The sequence below is a fragment of the Cygnus olor genome, chromosome 5 (genome assembly GCF_009769625.2).
Source record: "Cygnus olor isolate bCygOlo1 chromosome 5, bCygOlo1.pri.v2, whole genome shotgun sequence".
Classification (NCBI taxonomy): Eukaryota; Metazoa; Chordata; class Aves; order Anseriformes; family Anatidae; genus Cygnus; species Cygnus olor.
In genome coordinates, this window is record NC_049173.1 from 30,350,809 (window position 1) to 30,366,364 (window position 15,556).

The window sequence follows — 15,556 nt, forward strand, 5'->3', positions numbered from 1 at the left end:
GCCCCACGGCGCTGCCCAGAGCTCCCCAGGGGGGCACAAGGAGCCCCTTGGAAGTGCCAGAGGACAGGGGGGCACTTGGCTCTTGCTGCCCTTCCCTCCCATGCGGCCTTGTTCCCCACAGCTTGTTGTTCCTTGTTCCGTACCACACTCACACCGCATCCATCCCCTAAAAGTCCTGACAGAAGCTCCCTGCAGCGCCATATAAAAGATTGACAACGTCATCAAGTTTATTACACAATTTCCAACCTATCAGAAAGACAAACAAATCTAGTCACTGCGAGCAGGAGGGGCAGCGCCTCGCTGGGTGGTTAATAGGGGTTTGCTCTGCACTTTTCCCCACTATTTGGAAAGAAACTAAAAATTTGTGTCATTTAAGTAAAAAAACAGAACTCTCCCACCAAATGCTCCCCCCAGCACTCACCCGCTAAGCCGGCACCTCATGGTACTTTACAGAATTATTTTTTTTTCTTTTGTTTTGTGTGATTTTAGCCTAAAAAGACCTCTGGAGCCGGGTTTCTCCTCTCCAGCCACAGTTCAGAGGGCAAGACCACCCGGCTGGCATCCCTGGGGGCTGGAAGTCACTCTGGGTCTCCCTAGCTCGCCCCGACCCCCTTGGGCTCCTCCAGCGAACAGCCTGTGCCGGAGGGACCCGTGCGGGGCTGGGGGCTGCTCCCTGACCTCGAAGCGGCTGCGCACAGCTCTGCGCAGCCCCGCCAGGCACGGAAACCTCCCGGCCTTGTCCCCAACACCCCTGTCCCAGCCTGCGAGTGTGCCCCGCAGCCGGCGTGCCACCGCACGCAGAGGGGCCGTGCCACACCGCCCGTTGGGAAAGGGGGGTCAGGGCAACGCCGCGGGGAAGGGGGCAGCCCCTTGCAGGGACCGCGCGGTCCCCGAGGCCCGCTGGCTGCGGGTGGCGGCCCGCCCTGCCTCCTCCGCTTCCTCTAAAACAAGGAAGGCTCTGCGGGAGAGGCCGGCTCCACGCGGGGCCCCGCTGGCGCCTGCTGGCCAGAGCTGCGCTGCTTCGGGAGACGTGCGCGGAGGCGGCGATCCCGCTGGGAAAGTCGGGGCAGGGGAAGGGGGCGACCCCTGCCCGGCTCCCACCCCAGCACGCTGCCCCCCGCCCCAGCTGGGCAGGCGAGAGCGGGGCCGGGCTGCGCTTCCCCTCCGCCGGCCGGAGGGAGGCTGGGACCAGGCACAACTTCCCTGCGCCTCCTCCGGCCAAACCAGACACGGGGCGCGAGCTGCACGCCTCCAAGCCCCCCCGCTGCAGGCGCCTGGTGGGGATCCGTCCCCTTCCAGACGCCCCCAAAGGGCTGCAGAGAGGAAAAGGCTCACAAACCTCCCTCCGTGGTATAAAAGCACCGTTTCTCTTTGGGTCCAAGTATCCGCGGAGCGGGGCTGCCCCAGGCTCCCCGGCTTCCAGCCTCTCCCCGGGAAGCAGCAGCAGCGGCGGTGGGTGCGGGCAAGGGCTCAGGCCCCAAGGCCACGAGGTGTCGGAGGGAGTCCGCGGGGCGCAGCGCGGCCCTTCCTCGGGGCGCAGCGCGGCCCTTCCTCGGGTGCCCGGAGAGAGCCGGGGGCGGCGGGCAGGGGGCAGGGGGTGGAGCGGCCTCGGTGGCACAGTCCTGGTCGAGGTGAGGAGATACGAGTCCATTAAAAACCACTTACTGCCGAACTCCTGCAGGGGAGAGAGCGGAGAGGGGTGGTCAGCGCTGCTCCAGAGACCCCGCGCCTCCCCCACGGGCGTCCCCAGTCCTGCGGGTGCCTTGCCGCCGGCTCACCTGTCTCAGTGGTGCCGGTCCCTCTCTCTGTCCCTGTCCCGATGCCGCTCGTGCTCCCGGTTCCGCTCCTGGAAATAGTCCTCGTGCCGGTCCTCGCTGTGCAGCAGGTCCCGGTGCCGCCGGCTGCTCTCGCGGGACCGGCTGGGAGAGCGCTCCCGAGACCGGTGTCGTTTCCTGGGGAAACGGAGCAAAGGGTTCTGGTCACCTCCCGGGGGGACCTGGCCGGGTCTCTCCCCACAGGGGGGACGGAGACCAAGACCGGGACCCTGAGACAGGGTGCCCGTGGCGCCACCCGCAGGCAGTGGTACCTGGAGGAGCTGCTGCTGGCGCCTGTGCTGTAGGACTTGGCTTCGATCCCATGCAGGCAGTCTTTGAGGGAGGAGAGGAGGACGCGGCACCGCTCGTCGTTGGCGACGCGGGACTGCTTGATGACGGCGATGGCCGTGAGGAGGGTCTCGATGGCGTCGCTGTAGTCGCCTGGGCGGGAGCGGAGCGGGGCTGAGGGATGCAGGCGAGCCGCGGGGTCGGGGCAGGGCGGGGGGACGGGGGGGACGCAGTCAGCATTACCTGCGCTGGCGCCCGACACCGCCTTGGAAATGGCGCTGCTGGAGATGGCCCGGTTCCTGTTCATGATCTCCTCGAACTCCACCTCGCTCACGGCGGGTGGCGGCGGGCCCAGCTCCCGGCTGCACGGAGACACGCGCGGGGGGAGTCGGCACGGCTCCGACCCCCGTTCGGTACCGAGCGGCCTTCGGCCCCCCCTCCCTCGCCCTCCGCTCACCTGCTGTGGTTGTAGGGGGCCATGGCCTTGCCGTAGGTGTCTGGCGGGGGACCCAGGGCCGCGCTGGGCGGGGGGAAGAAGGCCGGGTTGAGGTGCAGGGCTGGGGGGACAGCCCCCGGGGGCGGCACGGCCAGGTGGGGGGGCAGTCGGGGCGGCGGGGGCATGAGGTGCTGGTAGTGGATGCCGGGTGGCGGCGGGGGGACGCCGAAGCCGGAGGAGAGGGGTGGCGGGGGCGGCATGGGCGGCGGGGGCAGCCCCATGAGGGGCAGGGCGGCGGGGGGGCGGTTGAAGAAGGGCAGGATGGAGGGGGGCTTCTCCACACGGGCGGGCGGCAGCGCGTTCTCTGTCGGCGTGGCGCGGCCATCCACGGAGTCCATGGAGTCCCGGGAGTGGGCCCGCGGCGGCACACCTGCAAGTGGCACGGGAAAGGGCCGTGAGCTGCGGCCGGGGGCCCCGCGCACCTCGGAGACCTCCTCCTCCTCCTCCCCGCCCGCCCGCACGAGGTCCGGTCTCTGAGGAGCTCGAGGTGCCCAGAGACAGATCCAGCCAGCCGAGCGTAGCCTCCGCTTCCACGGGCCTCCAGGAGGGTCCTGCGCTCTCAGCAGGGCGCCGGCCGCCTGCACGGCGTCCCAGGGACGCTCGCTTTCAGCCGGCGGGGCTCTGCGGTGGTCGCAGAGCGAGCGGGTTACACGGACAGAGGTGCAAAGCCCCAAGAAACGGGGAGAGGTGGCCGAGTCCCCAGTCCCAGAAGCTATTAAACAACCCAGAGCACCTGCGACCTGCTGATGGGAATGGATTCAAACCAGCCTGGGCGTGGAGGGACACCAGGGGACAGAACGCAAGCGCTGACAGCTGGAGGAAGGAAAACTCGGTGCCTGTCTGCCCTAGAAGAGACGGGCAGGAACCCTTGCTGCGTCCGAAGAGGCTTTGAGGATGAGCCAGGAGAGGAAAGAGGGGGCAGGAGCCCTGGGGGAGCTGCCGAGACCGCCACAAAGCCTCTTGAGGGAGGCCAAAACTCCAGAAGGGGATGCGCTCTGCTCCGCCAAGCCGCGAGGGCAGGCGGGGACGCCGTCTAATGGCGCAGCCGAGCAGTGATCAGAGCTGAAGGGAGGGGGCGAAGGGCAGAGCCACCCCGCTGAGCCTCGGCCAGAGCGTTCAGAAAGAAGGGCTTTCCTTGCATGGAACGGGTCACGGATCTACAATGGCCACAGCTGGCCAAGACCTCCTCGTACACGCTCCTGCCAAGTCAGTCCCTCCGGCTCCGCAGAGCCCCCCCGGCGCGGGGCCGGGGTGTCACATCGCTGCGGAGTGAGGCAAGGACCACCTATTGCCATTGTAGAAAGCCCACGGCCAGGCCCCAGCTGGAATACTGTGTCCAGTGATGGGCACCTTACCTCCGCAGGGATGGACAAATTCTGGAGGAGATCCAGAGAAGAGCTACTAATAGATATGGAGGGTCTTAGCTATGTTGGTAGGCTGAAGAGCTTAAGCCCATTCAGTTTGGAGAGGAGGAGGAGGAGGCTACGAGGGATCTTCGCAGTGTGTGAGCACCTAAAAGGGGATCATAAAGACTCGAGTCAGGATCTAATCGGACTCGGCAGCAATAGGACATCACCCCCAGAGGCCGCTGGCGGTGTCCCCCCACCCCGAGGGCTCGGGGGCTCGGCCTGACAGCTCGGCGGGGTCCTGCGGGAGCTGCCGCGCAGCGCGGAGGCCCCCCCCAACCCGCGGCGCGCCTGCGCCCCACTCACGTTTGCGAGCCTGCGCCTCGAACTGTGACAGGTTCTGCCGGGTGGCCAGCCTCACCTCCACCTTGTCCCCGTTGAGGATTTTGCCGGGCAGGAGCTCCAGCAGCTTGTGGACCGAGTTCTCAGAGGCAACCACCACCTCCGCGTACCTGGGGGGAAGCCCGGCGGTCAGCGGGCAGGAGCCGGCCCCGAGCGCTGCTCCCCCTGGCAGGGGTAGGACCCCCACGGAGCCCCAGTCCGCCCCCCCGCAGCACCCCCCACCGCCTGACACCAGCCTGGGGCCACAGGCGCCCATCGGTTCCCTTCCCAGGTGCTCGCGCTGCCGGGAGCCTGCATTTCACCGCCCCTGCTCCGGGCGTGCCGCGCGTCCCCTGTGCCCGCTGGGGAAAGCTCCGGCTGCTCCCGGGATGCGGCCGCAGGGGCCTGGCTCCCCCCACCCCCCGTTTCCTCCCTGTTCCCCCTCGGCTCTCACCCTTTTGACTGGCCATTGGCCCGGTTCTCTGCGAACTTCAGCTCCACCACGTCGTAGACGCCGACCGAGCGGATGGTCTGGATCAGCTGCTGGTCCGTCGTCCACTGCGGGCAGCAGGGCAGAGGCTGGCGTCAGCTCCCGCAGCCCATCCCACTCGGACCTGCAGCCTCTCAGGGCTACAAATCCCGTTCCCGTTCGCACCCTAGGGCCAAGCCCAGCTCAGAACGCCTCGTCAACGTGGACTGAGGAGAACCAGCACCTCCCAGCAGCTCTGCAGCCCTCGGGGGTTTCTCTGGAGGACCCTCATCGGCGTACGCGCCCGAAGCACTCACCCAGGAGAAGCTGCCCACGTAGACGGCGGCTCTCTTGTTGCGCAGCCCGCTGTAGGTGTACAGGATGGCAGGGGATTTGTTGTTGGGCTTGGGGGACGGCTCCTGGCGGATCTCGGGGGGTGGCTCCGAGCTGCTGGTGCGGCTTTCGGGGGGCTGCGAGCTGGCTGCGAGCACGTCGTCGTACAGGTCCATCTGGTCAGCATTACTGAACTCAGAGTCCTGCGAGGGAAGAGACCGTCAGGGGAGGCCCGGGGGTGGAACCGTGGCTCGGGAAGGGGCCCGTGGCCACGCACGGGGCTCTGGAGGACTGCCCTGATACGCTCAAGTCCTCCAACACGCCCCCAGCAGAAGCCAGCTCTCGTCCCCCTCCGGGATTTCACGTCCCCAAGGCTCCTGCTGTCCCCAGGGCCACCTCCTGCCAGGGCAGAGGCAGAATCAACGCCCCCCAAGCCTGGACGCTGCCCCGGAGAGATGCTGCGGCCACCCCATCCGATGGCGTACCCCTCGGACCGCTCGTCTCGGGTCTGTTCACAGCTAGAGGAAGGCGAACCGCAGCCACGAACGAAGCAATCTCCTGGAGGGTGCGTTCGCCTTCAGGACTTCATTTTTGCAGCGATAACTCCCCCGGGCCCAGCCAGCCCCTCTCTGCTACTCCACCACCCTGCAAAAACCGCGTGGCACCCTGGGCTTGCCAAAAAAAAAAAAAAAAAAAAAAAAAGCCTCGGCGCGTGGAAACCCCCGTGTTTGCGCTTCCTCCCCGCCGGCACGGAAATCCCTGACCCGCCCTCGCGCGCGGCCCTGCGTGAACACAACCCCCCAGCAGCGTGCCCGGGAGGAGCAGCAGCGCGCTGCTCGGCGTAACCTTGCCGTGACGGCGCACGTGCGGAGGTGGGAAGGGAGGGATGCTCCCCGGAGCAGAGCCACGGGGCTGCGCCTCGCCGGCGGCCTGTGCGGGCCTGACTTCCCCCCTCCCGATTTCGAGGACAAGCCTTTCGCTTTCCCCACGCGCTTCTCCGCTCGGCTGCGGCCCGCGCCCCCCACGCGGGCAAAGGGCTGGCTCGCCGCGGCCTGCGCGCCCGGGCAGGACTCGGCTTGCTCCTCGCACCAGGAAGAAGCTCAGCTCTCGTCGATACGAGTTCAGCGGCGGAAAATCAAACTCAGCAAGCAACGCCTTGCCCGTCGGGCCGATCTGTGCCCCGGGTACGGCAGCGCACCTTCCTCCCGCTCCCCCTCGGGCCAGCCGAACTCCCGCGGGGCCGCGCGCGCAGCGCTCCCCCCCCCCCGCGGCACCGCCGCCCTGCGCGGGATGAGCGGCCACCAAAGCAGCTCCTCAGCTGCGAACTCGGGCGTCCCAGATCCCGCCTTCCCGTTCCCACTCCTGCTCCGTGCTATATTTAATTGGGAGCGTACGGCGAGCGCCGTGTTTACCACGTCTCTTCGTACTAATGGCTCGCCCGGCTTCAACGTGCGCAGAGCGTCGTTTCTTGCCCCTCGCTGCTACAGCGGCACTGCCCCCGGGCCCCAGGCAGCACAAAACCAGAGACCCTGCCCCAGCGAGGCGGGGAGCCCGACCCATCAGCGCTGGGGACCCATCAGCGCTGGGGAAACCAGCGCGAGGTGGTGAAATCCCCTGTGCTGACAGCCGGGGAGCTGCGTGCCCACAACACGGCGCTTCGGGAGCTCGCGGGGCCGCCGGGGAAAGGTGCTCAGCACGCAGCCCTCGGAGGCTCGCGGAGACACGAAATCAAACCCTTTACCCGCAGACGCTCCCTTGACAGCCAGGGCTGTTCCTGAGGCAAGCTGTAACGTTCAGCATCCGGCAACTTCAGCTGCGGAGCTGATAAAAAGGTTGCAGGAATTTCAACAGGGAGAGGTATTTTCGTCCTCATTCTCAAAACAGCCCAGCCGTTCGCTCCGTCTGCCTCCCACGCCGCCGCCCCCCCGGCAAGGCCCAAGGCTGGAAACTTTCTGCCTGAAAGGTAACTTCTGGCGAGTTCTGGAGAACAAGGGGCGGCTGGGGCAGAAATCCCTCGGAAGCCCTCAGTTGTGCTACGGAGGGGACGCTGCAGCTTGGGAGCCGCCGGGGATCCTCTGGCTCCGCTCAGCTTTCGGCGCTCGCCTTTTTAAGAACTGCCGTGCTCCCAGAAGACGGCACGCAGCTCGTGGTCCCGGCGCTCGGGGCGCGCTCCGGCAGCCTCTTACCGTCGCCGTCTCACGCCGCACAGGCCTTGCACACCTTGCCCCCTGCCGCCGCGGGCCAGCCGGCCGTAATCACTTCCCGCTCCAAGAAGCCGCCGGCCGCTGGCTCTGTCGAAGCCCTTTTGTGTCCCGTGCCCCAAACCCTCCGGATGAACCTTTCCGCGCTGCTTCCTGCTGCGTGCGCCCAGGCTCGCGCTGTTCTCTCGCCGCCGCTCCGCTCCTGCGCTCCCAAAGCTCCCCGGGGCTTCACCGAGCCCCTGCCGCATCCGTCCCGGCTCCCCCGCAGCCCCGTGCCCGGCCCCTGGCCGTACATCCCGCCGGCGGCTGCCCGGCGCCCGAGCCTCGCGGGCAGGACGGGCGGCACGGGGCCGGCTCAGAAGCGAGGCAGCGGCGGAGTTGTGCCGTCCGGCGCTCCCACCTGCTCGCCGCTCCTCCGGCGGGACGTTACGGCCTTCCCTGCCACGCCGCCGCCGCCGCTCTGCGGGCGTCGCGTTTGCTTCCTCTCAGCTCCTTCCCCCTGCCGTGCGGGGTCAGCGCCGTAAACCGAGTTCCCCCCTTGCCTCCTGCTCCGCGTGCTCCCGAACTCCGGCCCGGCGCCCTCCGGGCCCTTTCCTTCTCCCCACCTTCCGCGCCCAGCCCCCCAGCCCTCCCGTTCCGCGGCCGGGGGGTTCCCTCCGGGAGCCTACCGGGAAGCACCCGCCGGGCTCCGGGGAACGTTTGGGTGCCGGGGGCAGGGGCCCCGCTGCCCAGCTCACCTCCCGGTGCCGTCCCCGCCCCCGGTTCCCCCGGGGAGCCCCTCACCTGGTTGAACTCCTCGTCGGCGTAGATGTCGATCAGGTCCACTCCCTCGGACATAGTTCCCGACGGGGCCGGGACCGGGGCGGGACCGGGACCGGGACGAGCAGCAGCAGACCAAGGGGGGCACTGCGGGGGAGGGGGGGGGGGGGGGCGGCTGTCAGTGCCGGTCCCCCCCGGTGCCCCCCCGGTTCCCCAAACCCCCCCCCACGTCTGGACACCGACCCCCGGTCCCCACCCCCCAAACCCAGCCTCCGCCGGCCCCCCCGCCCGGTGCCGCCCCCCCCCCGCGCGGTACCGCCCCCCCGTCCCGGTGCCGCCCCCCCCTGCCCGGTACCGCCCCCCCCCCGTCCCGGTACCGCCCCCCCGGTCCCGGCCTGGCCCCGGACCCGGGAGCAAGGGGAGGGGGCGCAGTCCCTCCTCCCCCCCCCTCCCCGCCCCTCCCGGTGCCGCCCGCAGGCCCCGCGCGCGCCGCCCGCGCTCACCGCCACCGCCAGCGCCGCCGCGCCTCGCCCCGCCCCTTCCGGCCTCCGCCCGCCGCGCCCCGCCCCTTCCGGCCTCCGCCCCGGTCTTACCATAGAGTCGGGGGGGGGCTGCAGGCGCAGAGCGGCCCTGTGGGGGGGGGGAGGGGGTGGAGGTGTCATGGCGGCGGGCAGGGTGAGAGGGGAGAGGGGGTGGGAGGGAATGGGGGGCTGGAGAGGGGCGAATTGGGGGCTGGGGGGGGAAAAGGGGCACGGTGTGGGGAATGGGGGCCTGGGGGGCCTCCGGGGGGGGGGTTAGGGGGCTGGGCGGGGAGTGGGGAGCCGTTGGGGGGGTGGGGATTGGGGGCTGGGGGTTTGGGGCTGGGGGGTTTGGGGGGGGGAGCTGCATGTGGGGTAAGGGATGGGGGCCTGGGGGAGCCTGGGGGGGTGGGGTGGGGATTAGGGGCAGTGGGGCTTGGTGGGACGCTGTGTGTGGGGTGGGGGATTGGGGCCTGGGGTGGGGTGGGGTGGGGTGGGGATTAGGGCCGGCGGGGCTCGGTGCGGGGGGGTATTGGGGCCTGGGGCTGCGTTAAGGTCGGTGCCTGACGCCCCCGGTGCTGCCCCGGCCCCTCTCACAGCTCTGCTCGCTGCCCCGATGGGCCCTGCGCCGGCCCGTGCCGCTGTGCGCCCAGCGCGGATACCGCGGGGACTCGCCGAGCGACTTGGGGAAGGACATGCTGGAGATCCCCCTGCCCCCCTGGCAGGAGCGCCCCGACGAGCCGCTGCCCACCAAGAGGGCCCGGCTGCTGTACGAGAGCAGGAAGAGGGGCATGCTGGAGAACTGCATCCTGCTCAGGTGAGGCAAGGGCTGCCCGGCCCCTCCGGCACCCTGGGCGCGCTTCGGGCAGGGACGGGGCATGCTTCACGGGAGACGCGATAGCAGCCCTGCAGAGGTAAGGGCCGTCAGGAGGTGAGCGTAGCTGCCGCGCAGCTCAGCTCGCTACTACGTCACAGGTCCTTAATTAGCAAGGAAGAGCTCTGGGCGTTGCAGGAATCAGCTTGATGGGGCAGGGCACGGTCAGAATCCAAGCCCTGAGGAGATGTCGTGTTGCTTGGGGGGGGGGAGGTGGCAGGCATCTGAGGATCTGCACTGAGCTGTCAGATAAATCACCGCTTGCGTAGGTTTAGGGTGCAGTGGTCGGTGCGGCTGCTGGCAGGACAGTGCCAGAGGCAGCACATGAGAGGTCTGGAGGAAGCTCCTAGCTGGTGGCTGAGCCAAAAATCCTTTGGGAGGACTTTTGGGGCCTCCTGGGCTTCTCCTGTGGTAGGTAACAAAGCGTAGCCCGAGGCGTAAGGCAGGAGGCAGCACACACCAGCTCCTCCCGGTCCTCTGGTGCCACATAGAGAGCCAGGCATCAGCCACTGTGCCAGCCCTGCTCTTCCTCCAGCACCCCGCACTCATCCTCGCGCTTCCCCCTTCCAGCCTCTTTGCAAAGGAGAACCTGAACCGCATGAGTGAACGGCAGCTGAACCTCTACGACCGGCTCATCAATGAGCCCAGCAACGACTGGGACATTTACTACTGGGCCACAGGTACGTGTGGCCACCGAGGTGGCACCGCACCGGGCTGCGGGAGCTGGGCTTGGTGTGCTGGGCGTGTTGGGACTGCGTGGGGCCGCTCTCCTCACGCGGTCCCTTCTTGTTTTCACCGCAGAAGCGAAGCCCACGCCAGCCGTGTTTGAGAACGAGGTGATGGCCATGCTGAGGGAGTTTGTCAAGAACAAGAAGAGGGAGCAGAGGCTGCGGCAGCCGGACCTGGAGTACCTCTTCGAGCCCCCACGCTGACCGGCGGCTGTCGTTTCCCTCCCCGTCCGCTGGAGCAGAGGAGGGGCACCGGGGGCCCTGCAGAAACACCAGCGCTGCCGCCCTCCCTGCTGCCCTCCTCCTCTGGCAGTGGCTCCCGTGGACTCTCAGGGCTTGATGAATAAAGCTGTGGCTGCTAGCCCTGGCGCTCGCCTTGCCTGGCTGCCCCTCCTGCTGCACGCCGGGCTCTGCTCTTGGGCGGAGGTGGCGGCTGCCCCCATCTCGTGTCCGTTCCTTCCAAACCCAATTTTCAGGGAGCTCCGGGAGGTGGCCCCACGCGTGGGCAAGGTGGGGCTCCTCGCCCTGGCAGCGAGTGCAGGTTCATGGCATGCGCTGAGCTGGGGGCTGGCTGGTCCCCGGTAAGCGGTGTCCTGCTGACCCTCGGCCACCCAGGCACCCCTGGTGCTCCTCAACCCGACACGGGGCACCGGGGAGCCCGCGGTGCCATCCCGCCTGGTCCCCAGCGCCCTCCGCAGGGTGTCCCAGCCGGGCTGGTGTCCCCAGGCAGCAGGGACAGTCCCTGTGCGGCCGCCGTCACCGCGCGTCACCGTGCCGGTTACCTGGAGACGACACGGCGCCCCCGGCATCCGCTTCCGCGGTGACGTCCTGCAGCCACCCCTGCCTCCAGGTCCTTGTGGCGGCACCGGGGGGACACCGGGCAGCCCAGCAGCACGCCGTCCACCCGTCCGTTTGTCTGTCCCCGCGCTAAGCTGCGGTCCCTGCCCTGGGGCTCACCTGCCGTGGGGCCGGGCACTGTCTGTGCAAAGCCACGTGCAGGGGACAGCGGGGACCTCATGGACTTCCACGCCACGACCTACGTGGTGGCTTACGGTAGGGGCGCAGGGCAGCCCTGACCTCCCCCCCTCCCCCCCCCCCAGAACTGCAGGGGCCTGGCTGAGCCCCCCTCTGTCACCCAGGTCACCCCGGTTTCCGTCCCTACCTCGGCCACCACGTGGGCGCTGGCTTCGTCTCCAACACCCCCTCCGATGCCGCCGGCCTCGTCCGCCCGCGCAGCGCCGCAGGGGGGTGCGTGCCCCCACTGCGGGGCAGGGATGGGGGGGCACCTTTTGGGGGTCCCCCTGGTCATGGCCGTGCTGGCCTCTCGCCGCAGCCACTTCCGGGACACCGCCGCGTCCACCACCGCCGAACACCTCCAGCCCCTCCTGCTCCCCGACGGCCGGAGCCTGCTGCCGCAGCACGTCCACCAGCCGGGCAGCGGCTACGGCCGCCAGCAGCCCCTTCCTCACCTCCGTGCTGGGGCGGTGAGCCCCCCGCCCGCCTCCGGGGAGCACGGCTCCGATCCCGCCCAGACTGGTACAGTTTTTGGGGGGGGCAGCTCCAAGCCTGGAAGGGTTTGGGGGTCCCAGAAGCCCTCTGCCCCGTGCCACCCCCAAAAGCAGGGGGACGCCCTGGGCCGTGTGAGCGCTGGGGCGGCGGGGCTGAGCCCCCCACCCCCATCTCCCCCCCGCAGACGTCCTGCAGAGGACGACCGTCGGCGCCAAGGAGGAGACGGGCTTCACCAGGGCCACCCCGAGGAGCGGCACCATCCTGCCACCCACGCTGGGCCAACCCGTGAGCCCCCAGCCCCCCGGAGCCCCTCTTCCCCCTCCCAACGCCCGACACGTTTTTCTCTCCCGCGGCTCGGGGCCAGCACCACCACGGCGGGCTACCTGCCCCCTGCTCACGGCACGGTAAGAGGGACGGGGCGGCGGGGTGACCCCCGCCTGGGGACCCCCGTGTCCCATCCCTCCCCGGCAGGGCGCTCCCGGTGCTGGCGCGGGGCTCCGACAGAGGCAGCGGCTTCAGCCGGGAGGCCCCGGGCCTCCTGAGCGTGTCGGTGAGTGGCTCCCGTCCCCGTCCCCGTCCCGCGTGCCCCCCCCCGGCCTCACCCGCTGTCCCCACGCAGGCCTCGCCCCGCCGCCCCCCCGTGCCGCTCGTCTCCCGGGGGCTGCAGGCCCCCCGCCCGGCCCAGGCCCGCCTGCGGGGCCGGCAGAGCACCGGCAGGATGGCGGGTGCGTGCCCCCGACCCCCCCGTGCCCCCGGTCCCACGGGGCTGGGCACCCACCCCTCGATTCCCCCCCCCCCCCCCAGGAGCCGTCGGGGTTCACCACTAACCACGGCCGGGCCGCGCCCCCCCCCCGTGGGCCCCGTGCCCCGCAGCACCGAGTGAGTGTGACCGGGCCAGGGGGGGCGGATAACGGCCGGGGGGGCCCAGCCGTGACCCCTCGCCCCTCGGTTTCGCAGCGGAGCCCGGGCCCAGCTGCACGGCGCGGCCCTTGGGGGGGGCGTCCAGGCCCAGCGGCTTCGGCACCGACAAACTCCGCACGGGGCTGGGGGGCGGCGGCGGCGCCCGCTTCTTGGCGCCCCCCCCCCCCCCCCATAAAAAGGCTGCGGAAGGGGGATTAAAGGCGCGGGTCCCGCGGGGGGCGTGGTCCCGGCTCTGGGGGGCGTGGTCACGATCAAGGGGGCGTGGCCTGAGCATGGGTGGGGGCGTGGTCCCAGGTTGTGGGGGCGTGGTCTGAGCGTGGAGGGGGCGTGGTTTCTGAGTCGGGGCGGGGCCTGAGTACGGAGGGGCGTGGTCCCGATCAGCGGGGGGGGCGTGGTCCCAGTTTCAGGGGTGTGGTCCCGGTTGAGGGGGGCGTGGCCTGAATACGAAGGGGGCGCGGTCCCAGTCTCGGGGATGTGGTCTGAGCGTGGAGGGGGCGTGGTCCCGGGTTCCCGGGGGGCGTGGTCCCGATCAAGGGGGCGTGGTCCCGACCAGCGGGGTGCGTGGTCCCGGGGTCGGGGGCGTGGTCCCGGTCTCGGGGGCGTGGCCTGACCGCGGAGGGGGCGTGGCCCCGCGCCTCCCCGCGCCTCCCCGCCGCCCGCGGCGTGCCGGGCTGCCGCGGCGCCGTGCGGGCCGGGGGCGATGGGCAGCGGCGGCTCGGCGCGGCCGGCGTCGGCCGAGGGCCCCGGGGGCGCGGAGCAGCGGCTGGAGGTGCGCGGCGGGCGGCTGCCGGCGGCGCTGTGGGCGCAGCGCGGGCTCATCAAGCTGTACCTGAGCGGCGCGGGGCTGCGGGAGCTGCCGGCCGAGCTGGCGGCGCTGCGGCACCTCCGCACGCTGGCCCTGGACGGCAACGAGCTGCTGGAGGTGCCCGAGGCGCTGTGCCGCCTGCCGCGCCTGGCGCACCTCTACCTGGGCCGCAACGGGCTGCGGGGGCTGCCGCCCGCCTTCGCCCGCCTGCAGAGCCTGCGCTGCCTCTGGCTGGAGGGCAACGCCGTGGCACGCTTCCCCCGCGCCCTGCTGCGCCTGCCCGGCCTGCGCAGCCTGCAGCTGGGCGACAACCGCCTGGCGCGCCTGCCCGCCGCACTGCCCCGCATGGCCGGCCTGCGCGGGCTCTGGCTCTACGGCAACCGCTTCGAGGAGTTCCCCCCGGCCCTGCTGCGCATGGGCCAGCTCCGCGTCCTCGACCTGGACCGCAACCGCATCGCCCGCTTCCCCGACCTGGCCGGCCTGGCCGGCCTGCGCCTGCTCTCCTACGACCACAACCCCGTGCGGCAGCCGCCCCGCGTGGCCGACGCCGTGCGGCTGGTGGGCGACGGGGCGCAGGAGTTCATGGAGGCGCGGGAGGAGCGCCTGCAGGGCCTCCGGCGCCAGGACGAGAAGGAGAAGGAGGAGGAGGAGGAGGAAGGTGCTGAGGCCTCCCCGGCGGCCCCCAGGGACGGCTCCCCGCTGCTGGGGGACGAGGAGGGCGGCGTCGCGGCCCTGCCGGTCTCCCCGGGGGAGACGTGAGGCGCTGCGCCGCAGCCGGACACCCCCTCGATGTGCTGCAAAGGGATGGGGAGCCTCTGCGGGGCTGCCAAGGACCAGCGTCTCCCGCCTAGGGCAGGCAGAACGGGAAGCCTGCGACCTCTGCACAAGGGAAAACAGTCCACAGTTTGCTGGGACTGCAAAGAGCCGCCACCTGGACCCACGGGGCTCGCAGCTTGCCATCAGCATCCACAAGTCCACCCTAGAGCGCCCTGCGTAAGCATGGGGCTCGAGCATCGGACAAGGGAAACCTCCCTCTGCCTGACGGGTGGCCCTGCAGACCCCGCTCACCCACGGGACAGGCAGCCAGGCGTCCCTGAGAAGCCAGTGTCCCAGGAGCACGGCTCTGGGGACTTTCCTACAACGAGCTGCAGGTGCCCCACCGCCTCCATGGGTGCCTTTTGCTCCTGGTTCCACGGGGCAAGACAGAAAGAAGCAACGCTGTTTGCATCTTTGCGTGCAGACCCCGTTGCCCTGAAGAGCGTCAAGGTTTGAGACAAACGCACAAACCTCTTCTGCACCCAGAGACCCCCCACCCTGCCACTTCCAGGCTTGGAAAGATGGAAAGCCTCGCCTGTGCGCCTACTCTCAAGCCTGCGAAGGGGTTTGCCTGTCTGCAGTGGGAAGAGGAGTCCCATGCCCTGCCCAGAATCAGGCTCTGGAGACAGGGCTGCAGGCTCACTGTCCCTCTTCCCCTCCTCGAGCCCCATTTGTACCAAACTCTGGCAATAAAAAGCACAAACCCAGCAAATCTGGTGTGGAAAGGCTTTGGGTTCGTCTCTCAGGCGGCTGCAACAGGGAAGGGGGAGGTATTTGGGAAGGGGGTTGAACGCAGCCTGTCAATGCTTCGCAGCAGGACCAGCTTATTTGTATTTTTTGGGCTGGATGCGGTCCCGTTCCCTCTGCCCACCCCCGAGCCCTCCTGGCGCACCCCGTGCCACCTCTGAGGTCTCGGCTCACCGGAGGGCACAGACCGCGCATCCGCTTTTAATTGTGAGGGGTTGGGCAGGGCGGCCGGCGGCCAAGCCCGCGTGCCCACCACATCCTCTGCCTTCTTCGGGGCTTTTTCCTTCTCTTTGCAGAAACCACGGGCTGTTTGCAATGCCATTAAGAAGCTGCTTTCCTTTGAGCAGGGCTGTGCCACCGCCGCAGGATGAGGGGTGCAGGCAGCCGGGGGTGCCGCCAGCCTCTCCCCGCAGCAGGGACGAGATCCACGGACAGGGTGACACTGAAATGGCACGGAAGGCAATGCTTGCAGAGGGGGTTCCTGCCTCTCCAGTGCCTATTCCCACCCTGGATCCCAATTCCCAGCTTGGGTGTGGGATTTGTGCCTGTCC

The 15,556-nt window shown here is 69.7% G+C and overlaps 5 protein-coding genes across 7 annotated transcripts; 3 read left to right on the forward strand and 2 right to left on the reverse strand.

The window, feature by feature from the left end:
- Window positions 1–204: 204 nt before the first annotated feature.
- LOC121071703 (translation initiation factor IF-2-like) lies at window positions 205–1,651 on the reverse strand. Its single transcript, XM_040560279.1, has 2 exons — window positions 893–1,651; window positions 205–764 (listed from the first exon to the last, which is right to left on the reverse strand). The coding sequence occupies exons 1-2, from the start codon at window positions 1,649–1,651 to the stop codon at window positions 594–596; spliced, it is 930 nt and encodes a 309-aa protein (XP_040416213.1). The 3' UTR covers window positions 205–593.
- On the reverse strand, window positions 893–8,642 carry CPSF7 (cleavage and polyadenylation specific factor 7). Of its 2 annotated transcripts, XM_040560247.1 has the most exons (10): window positions 8,591–8,642; window positions 8,112–8,234; window positions 5,112–5,330; window positions 4,780–4,883; window positions 4,311–4,456; window positions 2,560–2,968; window positions 2,346–2,464; window positions 2,087–2,255; window positions 1,779–1,952; window positions 893–1,675 (listed from the first exon to the last, which is right to left on the reverse strand). In XM_040560247.1, the coding sequence occupies exons 2-9, from the start codon at window positions 8,163–8,165 to the stop codon at window positions 1,784–1,786; spliced, it is 1,389 nt and encodes a 462-aa protein (XP_040416181.1). In that variant the 5' UTR covers window positions 8,166–8,234; window positions 8,591–8,642; the 3' UTR covers window positions 893–1,675; window positions 1,779–1,783. The 2 variants fall into 2 exon arrangements, with proteins under 2 accessions (XP_040416181.1, XP_040416180.1); XM_040560246.1 differs by having other exon boundaries at window positions 2,087–2,464.
- Window positions 8,601–10,568, forward strand: SDHAF2 (succinate dehydrogenase complex assembly factor 2). Its single transcript, XM_040560286.1, has 4 exons — window positions 8,601–8,762; window positions 9,205–9,422; window positions 10,050–10,159; window positions 10,281–10,568. Exons 1-4 carry the CDS (start codon window positions 8,748–8,750, stop codon window positions 10,409–10,411), a joined length of 474 nt encoding a protein of 157 aa, XP_040416220.1. The 5' UTR covers window positions 8,601–8,747; the 3' UTR covers window positions 10,412–10,568.
- A 149-nt stretch (window positions 10,569–10,717) lies between these two features.
- On the forward strand, window positions 10,718–13,041 carry PPP1R32 (protein phosphatase 1 regulatory subunit 32). 2 transcript variants are annotated; one of them, XM_040560283.1, is made up of 4 exons: window positions 10,718–11,260; window positions 11,347–11,455; window positions 11,541–11,743; window positions 11,901–13,041. In XM_040560283.1, exons 1-4 carry the CDS (start codon window positions 11,224–11,226, stop codon window positions 12,122–12,124), a joined length of 573 nt encoding a protein of 190 aa, XP_040416217.1. In that variant the 5' UTR covers window positions 10,718–11,223; the 3' UTR covers window positions 12,125–13,041. The 2 variants fall into 2 exon arrangements, with proteins under 2 accessions (XP_040416217.1, XP_040416216.1); XM_040560282.1 differs by having other exon boundaries at window positions 11,541–13,041.
- Window positions 13,042–13,337: 296 nt separating this feature from the next.
- On the forward strand, window positions 13,338–15,080 carry LRRC10B (leucine rich repeat containing 10B). The gene has a single exon (XM_040560284.1). It carries the CDS (start codon window positions 13,338–13,340, stop codon window positions 14,199–14,201), a length of 864 nt encoding a protein of 287 aa, XP_040416218.1. The 3' UTR covers window positions 14,202–15,080.
- The last annotated feature ends 476 nt before the right edge of the window (window positions 15,081–15,556 follow it).

What these genes read in the sequence shown, in the direction of transcription:
- LOC121071703 (XM_040560279.1), bottom strand. Translation starts at nt 1,651, where the DNA reads ATGGACTCGTATCTCCTCACCTCGACCAGGACTGTGCCACCGAGGCCG. An exon ending in ACCCGCAGCCAGCGGGCCTC is followed by an intron (nt 765 to 892) that starts GGGGACCGCGCG and finishes GGGGCACACTCG; the next exon opens with CAGGCTGGGACAGGGGTGTT.
- CPSF7 (XM_040560246.1), bottom strand. Translation starts at nt 8,165, where the DNA reads ATGTCCGAGGGAGTGGACCTGATCGACATCTACGCCGACGAGGAGTTC. An exon ending in CCGACGAGGAGTTCAACCAG is followed by an intron (nt 5,331 to 8,111) that starts GTGAGGGGCTCC and finishes CTTCCCTCGCAG; the next exon opens with GACTCTGAGTTCAGTAATGC. An exon ending in CGAGGCGCAGGCTCGCAAAC is followed by an intron (nt 2,969 to 4,310) that starts GTGAGTGGGGCG and finishes TGCCACTTGCAG; the next exon opens with GTGTGCCGCCGCGGGCCCAC.
- SDHAF2 (XM_040560286.1), top strand. An exon ending in GAGAACTGCATCCTGCTCAG is followed by an intron (nt 9,423 to 10,049) that starts GTGAGGCAAGGG and finishes TCCCCCTTCCAG; the next exon opens with CCTCTTTGCAAAGGAGAACC. An exon ending in CATTTACTACTGGGCCACAG is followed by an intron (nt 10,160 to 10,280) that starts GTACGTGTGGCC and finishes TTTTCACCGCAG; the next exon opens with AAGCGAAGCCCACGCCAGCC.
- PPP1R32 (XM_040560282.1), top strand. Translation starts at nt 11,224, where the DNA reads ATGGACTTCCACGCCACGACCTACGTGGTGGCTTACG. An exon ending in GACCTACGTGGTGGCTTACG is followed by an intron (nt 11,261 to 11,346) that starts GTAGGGGCGCAG and finishes TCTGTCACCCAG; the next exon opens with GTCACCCCGGTTTCCGTCCC. An exon ending in CCGCGCAGCGCCGCAGGGGG is followed by an intron (nt 11,456 to 11,540) that starts GTGCGTGCCCCC and finishes CTCTCGCCGCAG; the next exon opens with CCACTTCCGGGACACCGCCG.
- LRRC10B (XM_040560284.1), top strand. Translation starts at nt 13,338, where the DNA reads ATGGGCAGCGGCGGCTCGGCGCGGCCGGCGTCGGCCGAGGGCCCCGGG.